Source organism: Camelus dromedarius, chromosome 26 (assembly GCF_036321535.1).
Source record: "Camelus dromedarius isolate mCamDro1 chromosome 26, mCamDro1.pat, whole genome shotgun sequence".
In the NCBI taxonomy this organism is placed as follows: Eukaryota; Metazoa; Chordata; class Mammalia; order Artiodactyla; family Camelidae; genus Camelus; species Camelus dromedarius.
In genome coordinates, this window is record NC_087461.1 from 16,263,530 (window position 1) to 16,276,493 (window position 12,964).

At 32.8% G+C, this 12,964-nt stretch overlaps 1 protein-coding gene across 2 annotated transcripts in view; it reads left to right on the plus strand.

Annotated features, from left to right (window-relative positions):
• Window positions 1-12,964, plus strand: part of MINDY3 (MINDY lysine 48 deubiquitinase 3) — an 85,541-nt gene that overhangs the window by 16,512 nt on the left and 56,065 nt on the right. Inside the window, exons 3-8 of one of the 2 annotated variants that reach the window (XM_064479417.1) lie at window positions 398-458; window positions 2,106-2,279; window positions 5,579-5,630; window positions 6,732-6,846; window positions 9,473-9,546; window positions 10,427-10,506. In XM_064479417.1, coding sequence (XP_064335487.1) covers window positions 398-458; window positions 2,106-2,279; window positions 5,579-5,630; window positions 6,732-6,846; window positions 9,473-9,546; window positions 10,427-10,506 — 556 coding nt within the window. Of the gene's footprint in view, window positions 1-397; window positions 459-2,105; window positions 2,280-5,578; window positions 5,631-6,731; window positions 6,847-9,472; window positions 9,547-10,426; window positions 10,507-12,964 lie in introns of those variants that run through there. The other variant, XM_064479418.1, reaches the window with a different exon arrangement.

Sequence of the window (12,964 nt, forward strand, 5' to 3'; positions counted from 1 at the left end):
CCACTTTTGTATTTAGGTTTCTTTCCCCCCAAGGAATCAAAGAGAAATGTAGACTTTTTCCTGGTTGACAGGGCCTTCCCTCTGTGAATGGAGTAATAAATGTCTCTATTTTTTCAGTTATGTGGCTATTATTTTGAGTCAATTCTCTATTTGCCACAAAATACATGTTATAAAAGAAGAAGAACTGTGTGGATCTACAGTCAAGGTAATAGTAGTGTATTCAGAATGAATAATTATGCTCAGTTACTGCGAAGGGAACCATTGGAAATTTTTATAGCATTATTCAAAAGATCAGAAAGAAGGTACACATTAGTTTTTTTTTCCATTTTAAAATAAAAGAATGATATAAGGTATGTTTATACTGCATTCTAATAATTATTACTTTAATTGTACAAAGGCATTTCTTTTGAAGAAGCTCCTGTTTTCTTCTGAGAAGTCTTCCTGGAGGGATTGCCCAGGTATGACAGTGTCTTTTCTAAACTTTTACTCCATCTTCTGTTTTATAGATGATCATTGCAGGATTCATTGGCAGTAATTTAGCTGAAATTATCTATCTTTGAAAAGTAAACTTATCAGTGGGTTATTTTTCCCTGAGGTTTATTTGTTAAATGTTTCAGGTAGTGTCACGGGCAGCAACTCCAAATTTTAAAAATGTGTGTTTTCCAAATTTGGTTTTCCGAAATAAGAATTTTAACACAGGATATTATAACTAAGCGAAAAATCATATGGTGCATTTCCCTGAACTGTTAAATAATAACATGCCATGAGGAGTAGTCATTTATGTTTGTTTTGCCTTATTTAGCTTTGAGCAGAAACTCAGAATTATCTTTGTATTTCTGCATCTTTCAGTATTATGTCTTACACAATTCAAACAGTACTGCAAGTAATTCTGAATTCAATCACAAATGAAGCTGTCATGGCTTCTGAAATATGATTAAGTCTGAGAGCTGTATGTGCTACCTGATAATAACAAGCATTTGCATTCTGCGTGACAGTTTACAAAGATATTTCCTTCACTCACACAATTTTTTGTGAACTCACAATAACTGCTGGAGGAAGGTAGAATATATTATAATTGCAGTTTTTATATAAGGGCAGAACAGCTTCCATTCCAGAGCATGCACATAGAATGTACTAGTGGTTTTGAATTGAAGAGTTAAAGCATCACTGTCAGGTATTTTTAATTAATTAATAGCTGAAATGCAAAATAGATTTTGGTAGAGAAGAAACTATTCAAATGATACTATTAGCATTTTATTAATAAAATTTATAATGTTTCTGAACAGAAATGTATTCACATTGATAAAAAATTTATATAGTGTTGTCATAATTGCTGGGATGGCTATAAAGTGCATGGCACAGTTCCTACCTTTAAAGAACTTTTAAATTATTAGGGGAGAGAGAAACCTCCCTATAGCATAAAATTTTACAAAGGATTGTTTGAAAGTTCAGAAAGTGGTACTACTTCTGGAGATTAATACTGCTTGAAAGAGGGAGGGTGGCTAAGGTTCAGGAAGAAACTGAACATTTGTGCTATTGTCTATAAATGTCTAGTGCTCAAATATGCAGCACAGTGTCAGTGGTTTCTGTATTATGCAACATAACCACAGTGGCGTCTGCTAATACAATGGGATGTGTGGTTTTGTATGTGCTGACGGTGTGTTATCTCATTATCCTTACCCACTGTGAGACAGGGAGATCAAAGACATCAGATGAATTCAGAACTGGGGAAAAACAGAGGTCTCAACAGGCCTTTACAATAGCCCTGGTTCTAAAATGAAGGCAACCTCATGGCTTAAATGTTCCATTTGCAGCCTAAGAAAGGGGCAGTCAGTATCAGATGATTCCACGTAGTGTTTTCTTTCTTTTGGTGTTTAATTCTGCATTTTCCAGGATTCTTTTACATGATAATGGAAATATTTAGTAGTCATGACATTGTAACCTTCAAACACATTGTTTTTCTACACTATAATTTAAGATGAGTTATTCATGAATTTTCCCCCAATAAAAATGTTTGATTTTCCTCATTAAATTAACATATTCTTAATATTGTTATTTATGACAGGGTTCCCCCCTCTTATAACTTATACTTTGGTTATTTTTAGAGGAAGAGCGGAAGGAACTCCTTTGTCATACCTTATGTGATATTTTAGAAAGTGCTTGTTGTGACAACTCTGGATCCTACTGCTTGGTTTTGTGGTTAAGAGGAAAGACATCTGAGGAAACTGCTGGCATTTCTGGGAGCCCTGCAGAGTCTAGTTGCCAAGTGGAACATTCTTGTAAGATATACTTTCATTTCCTGAAGTAATTTCTTGTACATTTGTTCTCATAAAACTATTAGAAACTGTTACGAAAAAAAGATTTTTAATTTTTATAATGTCTCTTTTTTAGCCTAAACTTAATTCATGAGTCTTAGTAGTATTTTTCATTTCTCCTTTATTTTAATTACCAGAGAATATTATATTTGTTTATTTTTTCTTTCATTTTTGGAAAAAAGAAAACAAAAATGTGTCTCTTAAACTTAAAAAAAGTTCTAATTAACTTCTGCTTGATGACAATCTCTTTTGAGCTTTGGAAATCATGTTTAGAAAGCTTAAAGAACATATTTCTGTATTCTTTAATTTCAACTACCTTAATGTTTTCTTTGGTATTGGGAAAAAAAAGAAATTTTTTCTTTTTAATTTTAGAAAATTCCTTAAATATCTCTAGTTGCTTCCTTAAAGCAAAGATGGGGACATTTTTCTTCATTATATGTTGTTTCTTTTCCTCCTGAACTTTTTGGACAGTGTTACTATCTATGAATTATTTTAAGGTAGTTTTAATTATGTTTTAATTTTGCCTTCATTTAAGTTTTTCCATACTTTGAAGATTTCACTTGAAGATAAATTAAATAACAGCTATTCTTATTCACAAAAATTATATAGTCTGTGGTCTTTAGTATTTGAAATTCTGAAGTAATTGACCTAAAAACTACCAGAATGAACTAGTAAAATGGAGACTTCTGGTGGTACAGAACCTAGATAGAGTTGCTTTTCTGGTTTCCTTTTCAGGAATTATCTTGCTAGTAGGTGGCTTTTGATAACTGGTTGTTCCAAATGCTTATGTCGAATAAGTGACTTATTGTATTCTACCTGTAATGCATTCCATTAACTATCATCTCTGCAGAAATTGTTTGTAGAGAGATTAAACACTGAAGTTCTAGGAAGTAAATTTCAGTTGCTTGTGATACCCGTCTTGCTGTCCATATAGGATTGTCTGTGAGGCACATTGTCCCCTTAAGCTGAAATGTCTCTATGATGTCAGTGTCTTCTCTCTCTTACCTTTGCAGTTACAATGGCAAATTCTACTAGTAGTACATGTGCAAGGGATAATTTTTAAAATTTAAGTAGTTAAATGACATTTACTTTTTAAACCTTTTATACATAGCCTTTCAAAGAGAATTTATTATATTTTAGAGTTGATAATGACAGTTGAAGAAAACAAGTGAAAAATATTCACGAAGTTGATAGTCAAAAATGTCATTAAAATTGTTTTTAAAACATTTTCCAGGTTTTACTGGGATGCATATAAGCCTGTTTGGTAGTTTTATTTAGGGTGTTAAAATTTTAGTAGGAACAGTTGAACTAGTTATAGTTAGAAGTTATTTTAAAGAATATGTACTTAAAACCAGTGTACATATTAATATGTTAGAAAATAGTAAGATCTTTCCTGTAACTTTTTTTATTAGTATCTTAGTATACTGTGTGCTCCCTGTGGGATATGCTGTCCACTTCTGTGGTGACAGGTTTCACTGCTCTAGGTTAAATGGCCTCATGTGTTAACTTTGGTCAGTAACTGATTTAGGTGGGCATATTATATTCAGTTCCTCTTCAAAACACATATTTTAGTCATATTCCAATTTACTTTCCCTCATTTTAAAAATAGACATGAAATAAAACTATTTTAAATTTGTTTTTAATATTGCATAAATTTGAAAAGTTTTGGTAACTAAAAAGTTGAGAATTTTCCTTACATGTTGACAGATGAAATGAACTTAAATTTTTTATTCCATATAACAATCTATTTTACCTGTTCTTTCCTTTATTCCCAGCTATGTTGTTTTTCTTGTGTTTTATATTTTTCCACCATCTTGCCTGCTAAGCTTTTTATTTTGCTTGCCTCTTTTCTCTAAATTACTATCTTTATGTCAGCTTTCATGGTGAATACCCAGTAAAAATTATTTAGTTACTCAGGCACTGCAGGGCAATTAGTACAATTTGGAAAAGGTTAGGTAGAATTTTTATTTTATTCTGAAATTTTAAATGTGAAGTGTTTTTCCCCTTGTCAGTATTACATTCTGTACAAACATTAATTTCATTGGCTTGTGTGGTGTGTTTAGTTTTGGCTTTCGGTAACGCACACGTTTGCAGTAGTGAATACTCAGGTTCAATTTCAGTTTGTTTCCCACACAAATCAAAAGATTATTTAAATTAATCCATTTGGACTTCTACAGAATTTTAAAAGTAATTTGAAACTTTTGAAAATTAAAACTGGACTTTGGAAGTCATTAGAATCATGTGACATTTTAAATTATAAATCAGAATTTTAATTTTTAATTCATACTGAGTCAGTTTCTTCAATTCTCTAGTGAGAATTAATATTTGAAAGTACAAAGATTTACTTTATAAAATATATATGAAATTGTTCATTGTGACAAATTAAAGTAGGCATTTTGATTCGTGTTATGATATCTTTAAAGAGTTCATCTTTGTGGAGCCAAGACTAGCTGGGTTCAAATCTTAGCTCTGCTGTTTATTGCTTTATGCTCTTGAGAGGATTCTTCTCTGTGCCTCAGATTCCTCTACTATAAAATGGGGATAATAGAGTTGTTTGAGGATTAAATGAGGTTAAGGCCTGTAGAGTGTTTAGAAGGGGCCCTGGCACTTAGAAAAGTGCTAAATAGACATTACCTTTGATTTGAATGCTTTCTTTGATTTCCTTTGATTTTTTTTTTAAATTTATAATTGTACCATATTAATAAACAATCTAAATAAGTTACTGAAAACTTCTCAACAGTTACATGAATAAATGAGGAAACAAACTTAAAGCTGTTGTTGAACCTGTGTACTTTCAAAGTGCTCTGCCTTTTTATACACATTTGTTTAATGATTAAGGAGGCATTAGGCCTAAAGATTTTATAATACAAAGCAGGAAGATTAACTATGAGGATTTTACTTGGCTCTGTGAATTGAAAGATTATTTAAAAGTGCAAGACACATTACAGTTATGTGTCAATCACTATGATTGTCAATAATTTCTCATATATTATAAACTATCCTAGCACAACTGAATTGAAAAGAAATGTTTATTGTTTAATTACCCTTCTACATTCTCAGTGTTAAATCCATTTTAGTTATAATCGTGGTAACTAAGATGTTCAAATATAAATTTATGTTAAAGGTGAAAGTAAAGTGAGAATTTTAAGGGAGTAAGGAAAGAGGGAAACTTTTGATTGCTCGAAAGTATTTACAGCCTGCTGTGTGTATCTTGTGTCATTTATTTGCCATGTGTAGTGCTGAAAAGTGTCTTTTATGTATAGCTGCCTTGGCTGTCGAAGAGCTTGGCTTTGAGCGATTTCATGCATTAATTCAGTAAGTAACATTGGAACATTTAAAATACTTACCTTGTGGAAACATTGCCATTTTAAGTCTGTTCATACTGTGGAGAGGTACTCAGATTTATATGCTTGAGGATTAATTTGTTTTCAGATTTAAAGAAAAGAATAATTTATAAATGTGTACTTTAAATAATCTGATTCTGATAAACAATTTCCTACTGTATAACACAGAGAACTATATTCAATACCTTGTAATAGCCTATAATGAAAAAGAATATGAAAAGGAATATATATAGATGTATACATGAATCACTGTGCTGAACACCAGAAATTAACACAACATTTTTAAATTGACTATATTTCAGTTTAAAAAAAGGAATATTCTGATTCCTAAATTAACTATTGAAATACACCTTTTATAACAAAAGCTTTTTCATTATTATAATAGAAAAATCAGTTTATATTAATGTTTCTTTGTTCCAAGTGAATATAAAGATTTCTAGTAGTATAAATATGCATAAATGTTTGCATTATTATTTATTGTTTGCCAAAATATACTTTCTGTAATTCTCATGAAAAGTGCCATATTTTTATTAGGGTATTTAAATTTTTTGTTACAAAATAAAAGGTAAAGATAGCTACGTTGATAGAATTATAGGTTGTTTTGATTTGAATCAAATTTGATTTGAATTACATTAATTTGTTTTCAAAGAAGTCACAAATGTACACCTTATCTTTGGTGTTCAAATATTTGTTAAATAATTTTCAGGCTTTCAAAAGTCAAGTTTTCTTGGTTGCTAACTATATCATAGAAGAGGGCCACTTCATTCCTTAAATAACTAACTGTATGATCATTGAAGAAGTTACTGATGCCAGACAGTTCACCTAGGAGATGAAGACATTCCTTAGCAAGTAGACATTTGATTTTAATGGTATCTATTATATACAGTGACAGTTGTCAGCAATAGCTTTTGCTTTTAATGGCTCAATTTGTATTTAAAAATTTGAGACACTTACAGAAATCTCCTGTTTGTATGTATGCATTTTAATGTAATAGACAGTTAAAATTTTTTCCCATTTATGAATGTAGTCAGTGTCATCATGGTGTTAATACTTAATTCTTTTTTCCCCCCAGAAAGAGATCATTCAGAAGTTTATCAGAATTGAAAGATGCTGTCTTGGACCAGTATTCAATGTGGGGAAACAAATTTGGAGTATTGCTTTTTCTATATTCTGTGTTACTGACAAAGGTTTGTTGAAGGAGATCCTTCTTCTGGTTTTTATTAGTTTGAGTTTAGTATTTTCCTGCTGTGAAGAGAAATTTCATTCTTGATTTTGTTTCTTTTCTCAAAATAAATACCCCTTATGCTGATAATGAAGAATCAACTTCTTTCCTTACCACTTGCTTGTTACTTAACCACTTTGCAACTTTCACCCCTGATCTTCTAGACTGCAGAGATTACCAATAATGTTCTAATTATGAAGTACAGTAAGTTCTTCTGAATTTTATTTTCTTTGATCTTAGCAGTGTCTGGCACTTGGCCCCTTAAACCCTTCTGGAAGCTCCTTCTAAACCCCCACTCCCTTTCTTAACCTATCTGATAAATCACTGTACTGGTTCTCTCTCTATAATGCCTCATAATTACTTTTTTGTTTATAACATCATTTCCATCTTTACTTGTTATTTGCCTCTTTTATTCTCTCAGCTTACCTTTATGTGGTTAATTCCAACATGTACACTTCCAGTCCTACCCTTTTCCTCAAGTGCTAATCTCACATTTCTGTTAAGGCTCAGTTTTCCTGCTATATTTACCATGTCTGATCAGACTTTGTTCACTTGACAAATGTTTATTGACCATTAACTCTAGGCTAGGGACTAGATTTACAATGTGAGATACAATTTTTAAAAATCATTCCTCTTCAGTGTCTTAAACAAAACAAAAAATGGACACATTAGTAGTTACTTTTGTTATGGCAGTGTTTTTTTCACGTTTGTTACATGCACAAAGCATGGTGGGAAAATACGAGAAGGTGTGCCTAAGTTTATTTGGTGGAATCAAGGGTAGACCTTATATAGGAGCAGTCATTTGATGGATAAGGACACATTTTCCAGACAGAATAGCTGTGGGAAGATGTTCCAAGCCATGGGAGTAGCAAGTATAAAGGCATAATCAATTGGATATAGGAGCAGTCATTTGATGGATAAGGACACATTTTCCAGACAGAATAGCTGTGGGAAGATGTTCCAAGCCATGGGAGTAGCAAGTATAAAGGCATAATCAATTGGAGATATAACACACATCTGGGAAACTATAATTTACTATTATTACTGCAGCATTATATACCAGAAAGGCAGCTGTGGAAGATGAGACTGGGCACTTACGTAGAAAAGGCTCAGAATATGAAGATCCTTATGCACTGTACCCAGAATACTTTAGATTTCACGTGGCCAAAACAGGAACAAAACCAAAATTGTGAACAATGGAGTAACAAGATCTTTTTGTTGATAAAAAAAGTTTTTTAATTGGGTTAAGAGTTGTGCCTAGAGGGAGTTGGTGTGGAGAGTATGGCTAGAGTCAGGAAAACTGGAAAAGTAGTTACTGAAATAAGTTAGCCTAAGCTAGAGCAATGACCATGGGAATAGAAGAGAAGAAGAACATATTTAGAAGCATGTTTTAAACTTAGGGAAAAAAATGTTTTAATTTAGAATATTTAAGACTAAGAACCGAAAGTGCTTGGTGGTTGGCTGGCCGTGGGGAATGGCAGTGATGGAGGTTTCTAGGATGACTGGTTTCTTATGAGTTCATTATTCTCCCAGTTTTTTGTGCTCAGAACTTTTGATACCTCCTCTGACTCTTGTCCTTTACGGCCAGTAAAACCATCAGGTCTTGTAGTTCTCCTCTGAGCTGGTTATTCGTCTTTGAGATGATGTCCCCTCTCTCCCCAGTGATTATGTCACTTGTTCATATTATTCATTATGGCTTAATCATAGTCTGCTTTGTATAGGTGTTTACAGGGAAGGCCAGTGCAAGGTCTCACACTTGTTTGTATTCTCCTACAATATTTATGCAATCATTAATATTTTGATTATTATCATCTCTTTAGTTCTTAGAAATGGCCATAATCAGAACCAGTGGTTAAAGTTAGGTGAATAGCACAATGAATGGCAGTTTATCTTTTGTGATTTTGGAATTGATGGAGTTACAAATGCCTAGGTCTTCTTGTGCTTATCCAGTATCTAGACCTTAAGGGATTTGGGTGCTCTTCTAGGGGATTGAAAATACCAGAAAATTGCCTTTCAAGGAAATAAGAATCTTCCTGCCCTCCTAGCTTACATTTTATTTTGTCAGTGCACATTCGAATTACCAATAAACCTTCCATTTTCTTATGTACCAAATATACCTTTTGGGTATTTAAATTTATATTCTTATCAACTCTCATGTGTGTATGTATTTAGTTCCAGTAAATTCTTTTAATGGCCTAAGAAAATGCATTTGATGCCTTAGCAGATATAGTAGGTTCAGATTTAATTTCACCTGAAGTTAAATGAGTATTAACTTTCAGATAAAATAGTTTTCTCTTCTTTCCTCTTGAAACTTAAGCATTCTGTCTCTCTACTCCTTTAACCAACATGCTGACATTGGATCTGTTACCTGTGTTCTTACATACAGCCCATGGAAAAAAATAAAAGATTCTTAGAGGAACTACTTCTCACATTATCTTAGTTGCACCTCCATTTCAAATCTGGGTAATTCTTTGGGAGAAAAGTTACTTAAATAATTGTGTTTTATTAATTCATAGTATAAACTGGTTAGTTTGAAAACTACCATAATTTTTAGTTCTCAAAATAAACCAATGAATTCTTGGTTTCTTTAGGGCATTGAAAACATAAAAAATGAAATTGAAGATTCAAGTGAACCTTTGATAGATCCTGTCTATGGACATGGCAGGTAATTAAAATCTATTATTTCTTTATGTGGACTTTTGTTTTTAGGAACTTGGCTTAAGATAAAACACCACTGAGTCAGGTAATTTTGTTTGTCAGTGTTGACACCATGAAGTCTATCAATTTGAGCAGTCTTGTGCTTTATGCTTTGCTTGCTTCAGGTATGAAGTGTTAATTTCCACTTTAGGTTTATGCGTGCATTGTGTTTATTGTAGCAAGTATTTTGTTTTAAGATCACAGTGGGGGCATTTTAACAAATTCTGCTTGATATTCCATTTATGAAATTTTTTAATAGATGAAATGTACTCATTTTGACTTAAAAATCAGTATACCCTTACCTATTTGTAAATGCTTTCCTGCCTGGGAGAAAAATTTTTTTCTTTATTTTTCTCTGAGACTACCTCCCCTCTCAAGCTTTTTATAGCGATTTCTACTAAAATTGGTAAGACAGTGAACGATTATTAACATGAGTCCTTCCCTTTAGATCTTTCTGCCTCAGAGGTTAAAATTCACATATCTTCCATCAAACACCAAATAATAACAATTATATATGTATTTTTAAGATGATTATAGATGTTAAGTAAAGTATCAGTCTAAAATAAGTTATTGCTTATTTTTTTATCCATTTAAATTTGACATTTTGGATAAAGTTGTTAAATTTATATGAATATTTGGAACAATAGATACCGTTGTGGTGATAAAATAAGTGATTCATTTAGCAAGGTGCTTGTTTGGTGAACTGTGTAAAATGAGAACTCTAAGGTTTTTCTAGTTTTTAAACAACAGTTTAATGTAAAAAATCATCACTTTATGCCTTATAGGAATCATTTGATTTGAAAATGAGTATATTCATATTTTAATTGCTTTTTAATTTTTATTAATAGCCAAAGTTTAATTAACCTCCTACTGACGGGACATGCTGTTTCTAATGTCTGGGATGGTGACAGAGAGTGCTCAGGAATGCGTAAGTATATTCTTGGTTGGGTTTATCTCCTTTATAATTAATATTTCACTAGGATGCAGTTGTTATTCATCTGTTTGACGGCTCTGCAGTACTTAGGGGTTAAGATAAATGCTTTATCATAGAAGACTCCCTCACTCTTTATAATAGAAGACGATTCCCTCCCAGTTTTCAAGGGGCTGTAATGTGAGGAGCATAGACTTTGGAGGCAGACAAACTTGGGTTCAGATACCAAGTGTATGGCTTCAGTCAAGTTACCTAACTTCTCAAGCCTTTAGTGTTCCCTAGTTTCCTATAAAATTAGGTTATAGGACTAACTTCTTTAGAAAAAGTAATAGATAGATCTCTTAATATATGTAAAGTTAGTCTGTATTATCCAGTGGTATCTGTAAGTCTGGAGCACTATTGCATTTTGCTTAAAATTGAGGAGAATTAAAAGTGTTGTGATTTGAAATATTTGCTTAAAAAGTCTAGTGGGTTTTCCCTGGATTACTTTTCATGTTTATAATTTCCTTTAAAATGCTGGGCAAATATAATATTGTCTGAGGATTTTAAACCATCATCAACTCCATTTTTGGTCTCAGTTATTTCTTTCCTGCAGCTTCATATGTTGCCACGGATGTTGAAGTGAAATACCTTTGGCCAATTCATCTAGTTAAGGAGAGCTGATACATAGCTCTGGAAAAAAATTCCCTTTAACATATTATTAGTGGATCAGTCTCAATTCATTTATTCACTCATTCAGCCTATATTGAATAACTACTAGGTACCTCCTCTTAAAGTATGTAGTGTAGGACAGGAAGCACCGTGGCTCCTATGGTTCACAGGGAAATTTATATTTTCTTATATAATTAGACAAAACTGTCATCAGATGACAAGCAAATATTGTGATTGAGGAAATAATAGTTACTGCTTTTTGCTCCCATTTAAATGAGTGGATCTTGTTCCTAAATTTGAAGTTTTCTCAAGTTTTAGAAATACGTATAGTTAATTAACAGAAGTATGAAAGGATACAAGATTAAGGGGAAAAAATCAGTAAAAATGATAGAATTTCAGAATTAAAAAGCACCTTAATACAATCCAACCCTGCATTTTACTGTTTAAGAAATTTAAGAGCTACCCTGCCTTACTACATTAGAAATAAATGCAAAATTATTCACTGAGTGATGAGGTTAGAATGAGAACCTAGTTTAGGTGATTTCTGATAAAGGTCAAAATATAAACAGTAAAATTCAGGGACCAAAACACCCCTCAGGTTATCTTGCTCTTTTAAATTGGAGGTACTGGGGATTGAACCCAGGACCTCATGCATGCTAAGCATGCACTCTACCACTGAGCTGTACTCACCTCGAGCCCTCCCTGGTCTTGAGTCCTCGTTCTGATTGATAGCTGAAAGTGTTTAACTCTGCCAGTTAAAAGTACGTCAGTCTCTCAGCTCTCCTCGGCTTTTCCCCGTCCAGCCTCCCATAGGCTTTTCGTTGTGTTGTGCACTTCATTTATAGGATAGTAGTCAGTTATCCAAGCTTAGGCTTTTGACATGCACAGATTCATCCTTTTCTGTTTCTTAAAAAAATTAGCTTGCAAGGCTATTGCCTTGCCGTGGATCTTTTTAAGTATAGTTTAAATATCAAAACTAAGCAGTGACTTTGAAATAATTGTCTTGGAAAAGAAAACAGGCAGGATACATTCCTTGTATTTTTCCTTAATCATTAGGAACGTTGACTTGAATCTGTTTTCAGTCACCAAAGTTAAAAATTATACATTCATTCAGCGTTTATTGGATATTTTTTTCTGTCTGATAACATGAGAGGAGGTTATGATATGTATAATATACAAAGGAAAAATATAATGTTACTAGTTTTACAAATCTTTAGGCAAGCCACTTTACTTCTCTTGGCTTCAGTTTCCTTATTTATAAAATATGGGGGTAATGCCTTCCTCAAAGGGATGTTGGATTGTAAGGGTTAAGATCAAATTTCTAAAATGTCTCAACTGGCCGATGGTAAGAACTTGGCTTTCCCTCAGAAGAGGGAGACAAGAACATGCATGCAAATAACTATAATACAAACTGAGTGAAGTGTTTTGAAATAAAGTATTATAGAAGTTCAGGGGATGGAGAAAACCTTTCCCACTGTGCTTGCCTTGGGGTAAGTGGATAGCCGTTAAGTAGGAGTTAACATTTTAATTGGCCAGATAGGATGAGTGAGGGGGAAGGAATACAGGTTGTGTCTAGGGATGGAGAAAGATCAGTCTTATTAGAGCCATATGTCAATCCCTGCTATACATTATCACTTAGGGAATTTAAAAGTAAGTTAATGTTCAGGCCCCAGCTGAGAATAAATAAACAAATTAGAATTTCTAGGTAGTGGGGCCTGGACGTGATAATTTTAAAATTACCCCTAGGTGAACATCTTTGCCATCATTACTTCAAACTCTTTCTCAGATAAATTGCCTATCTCCT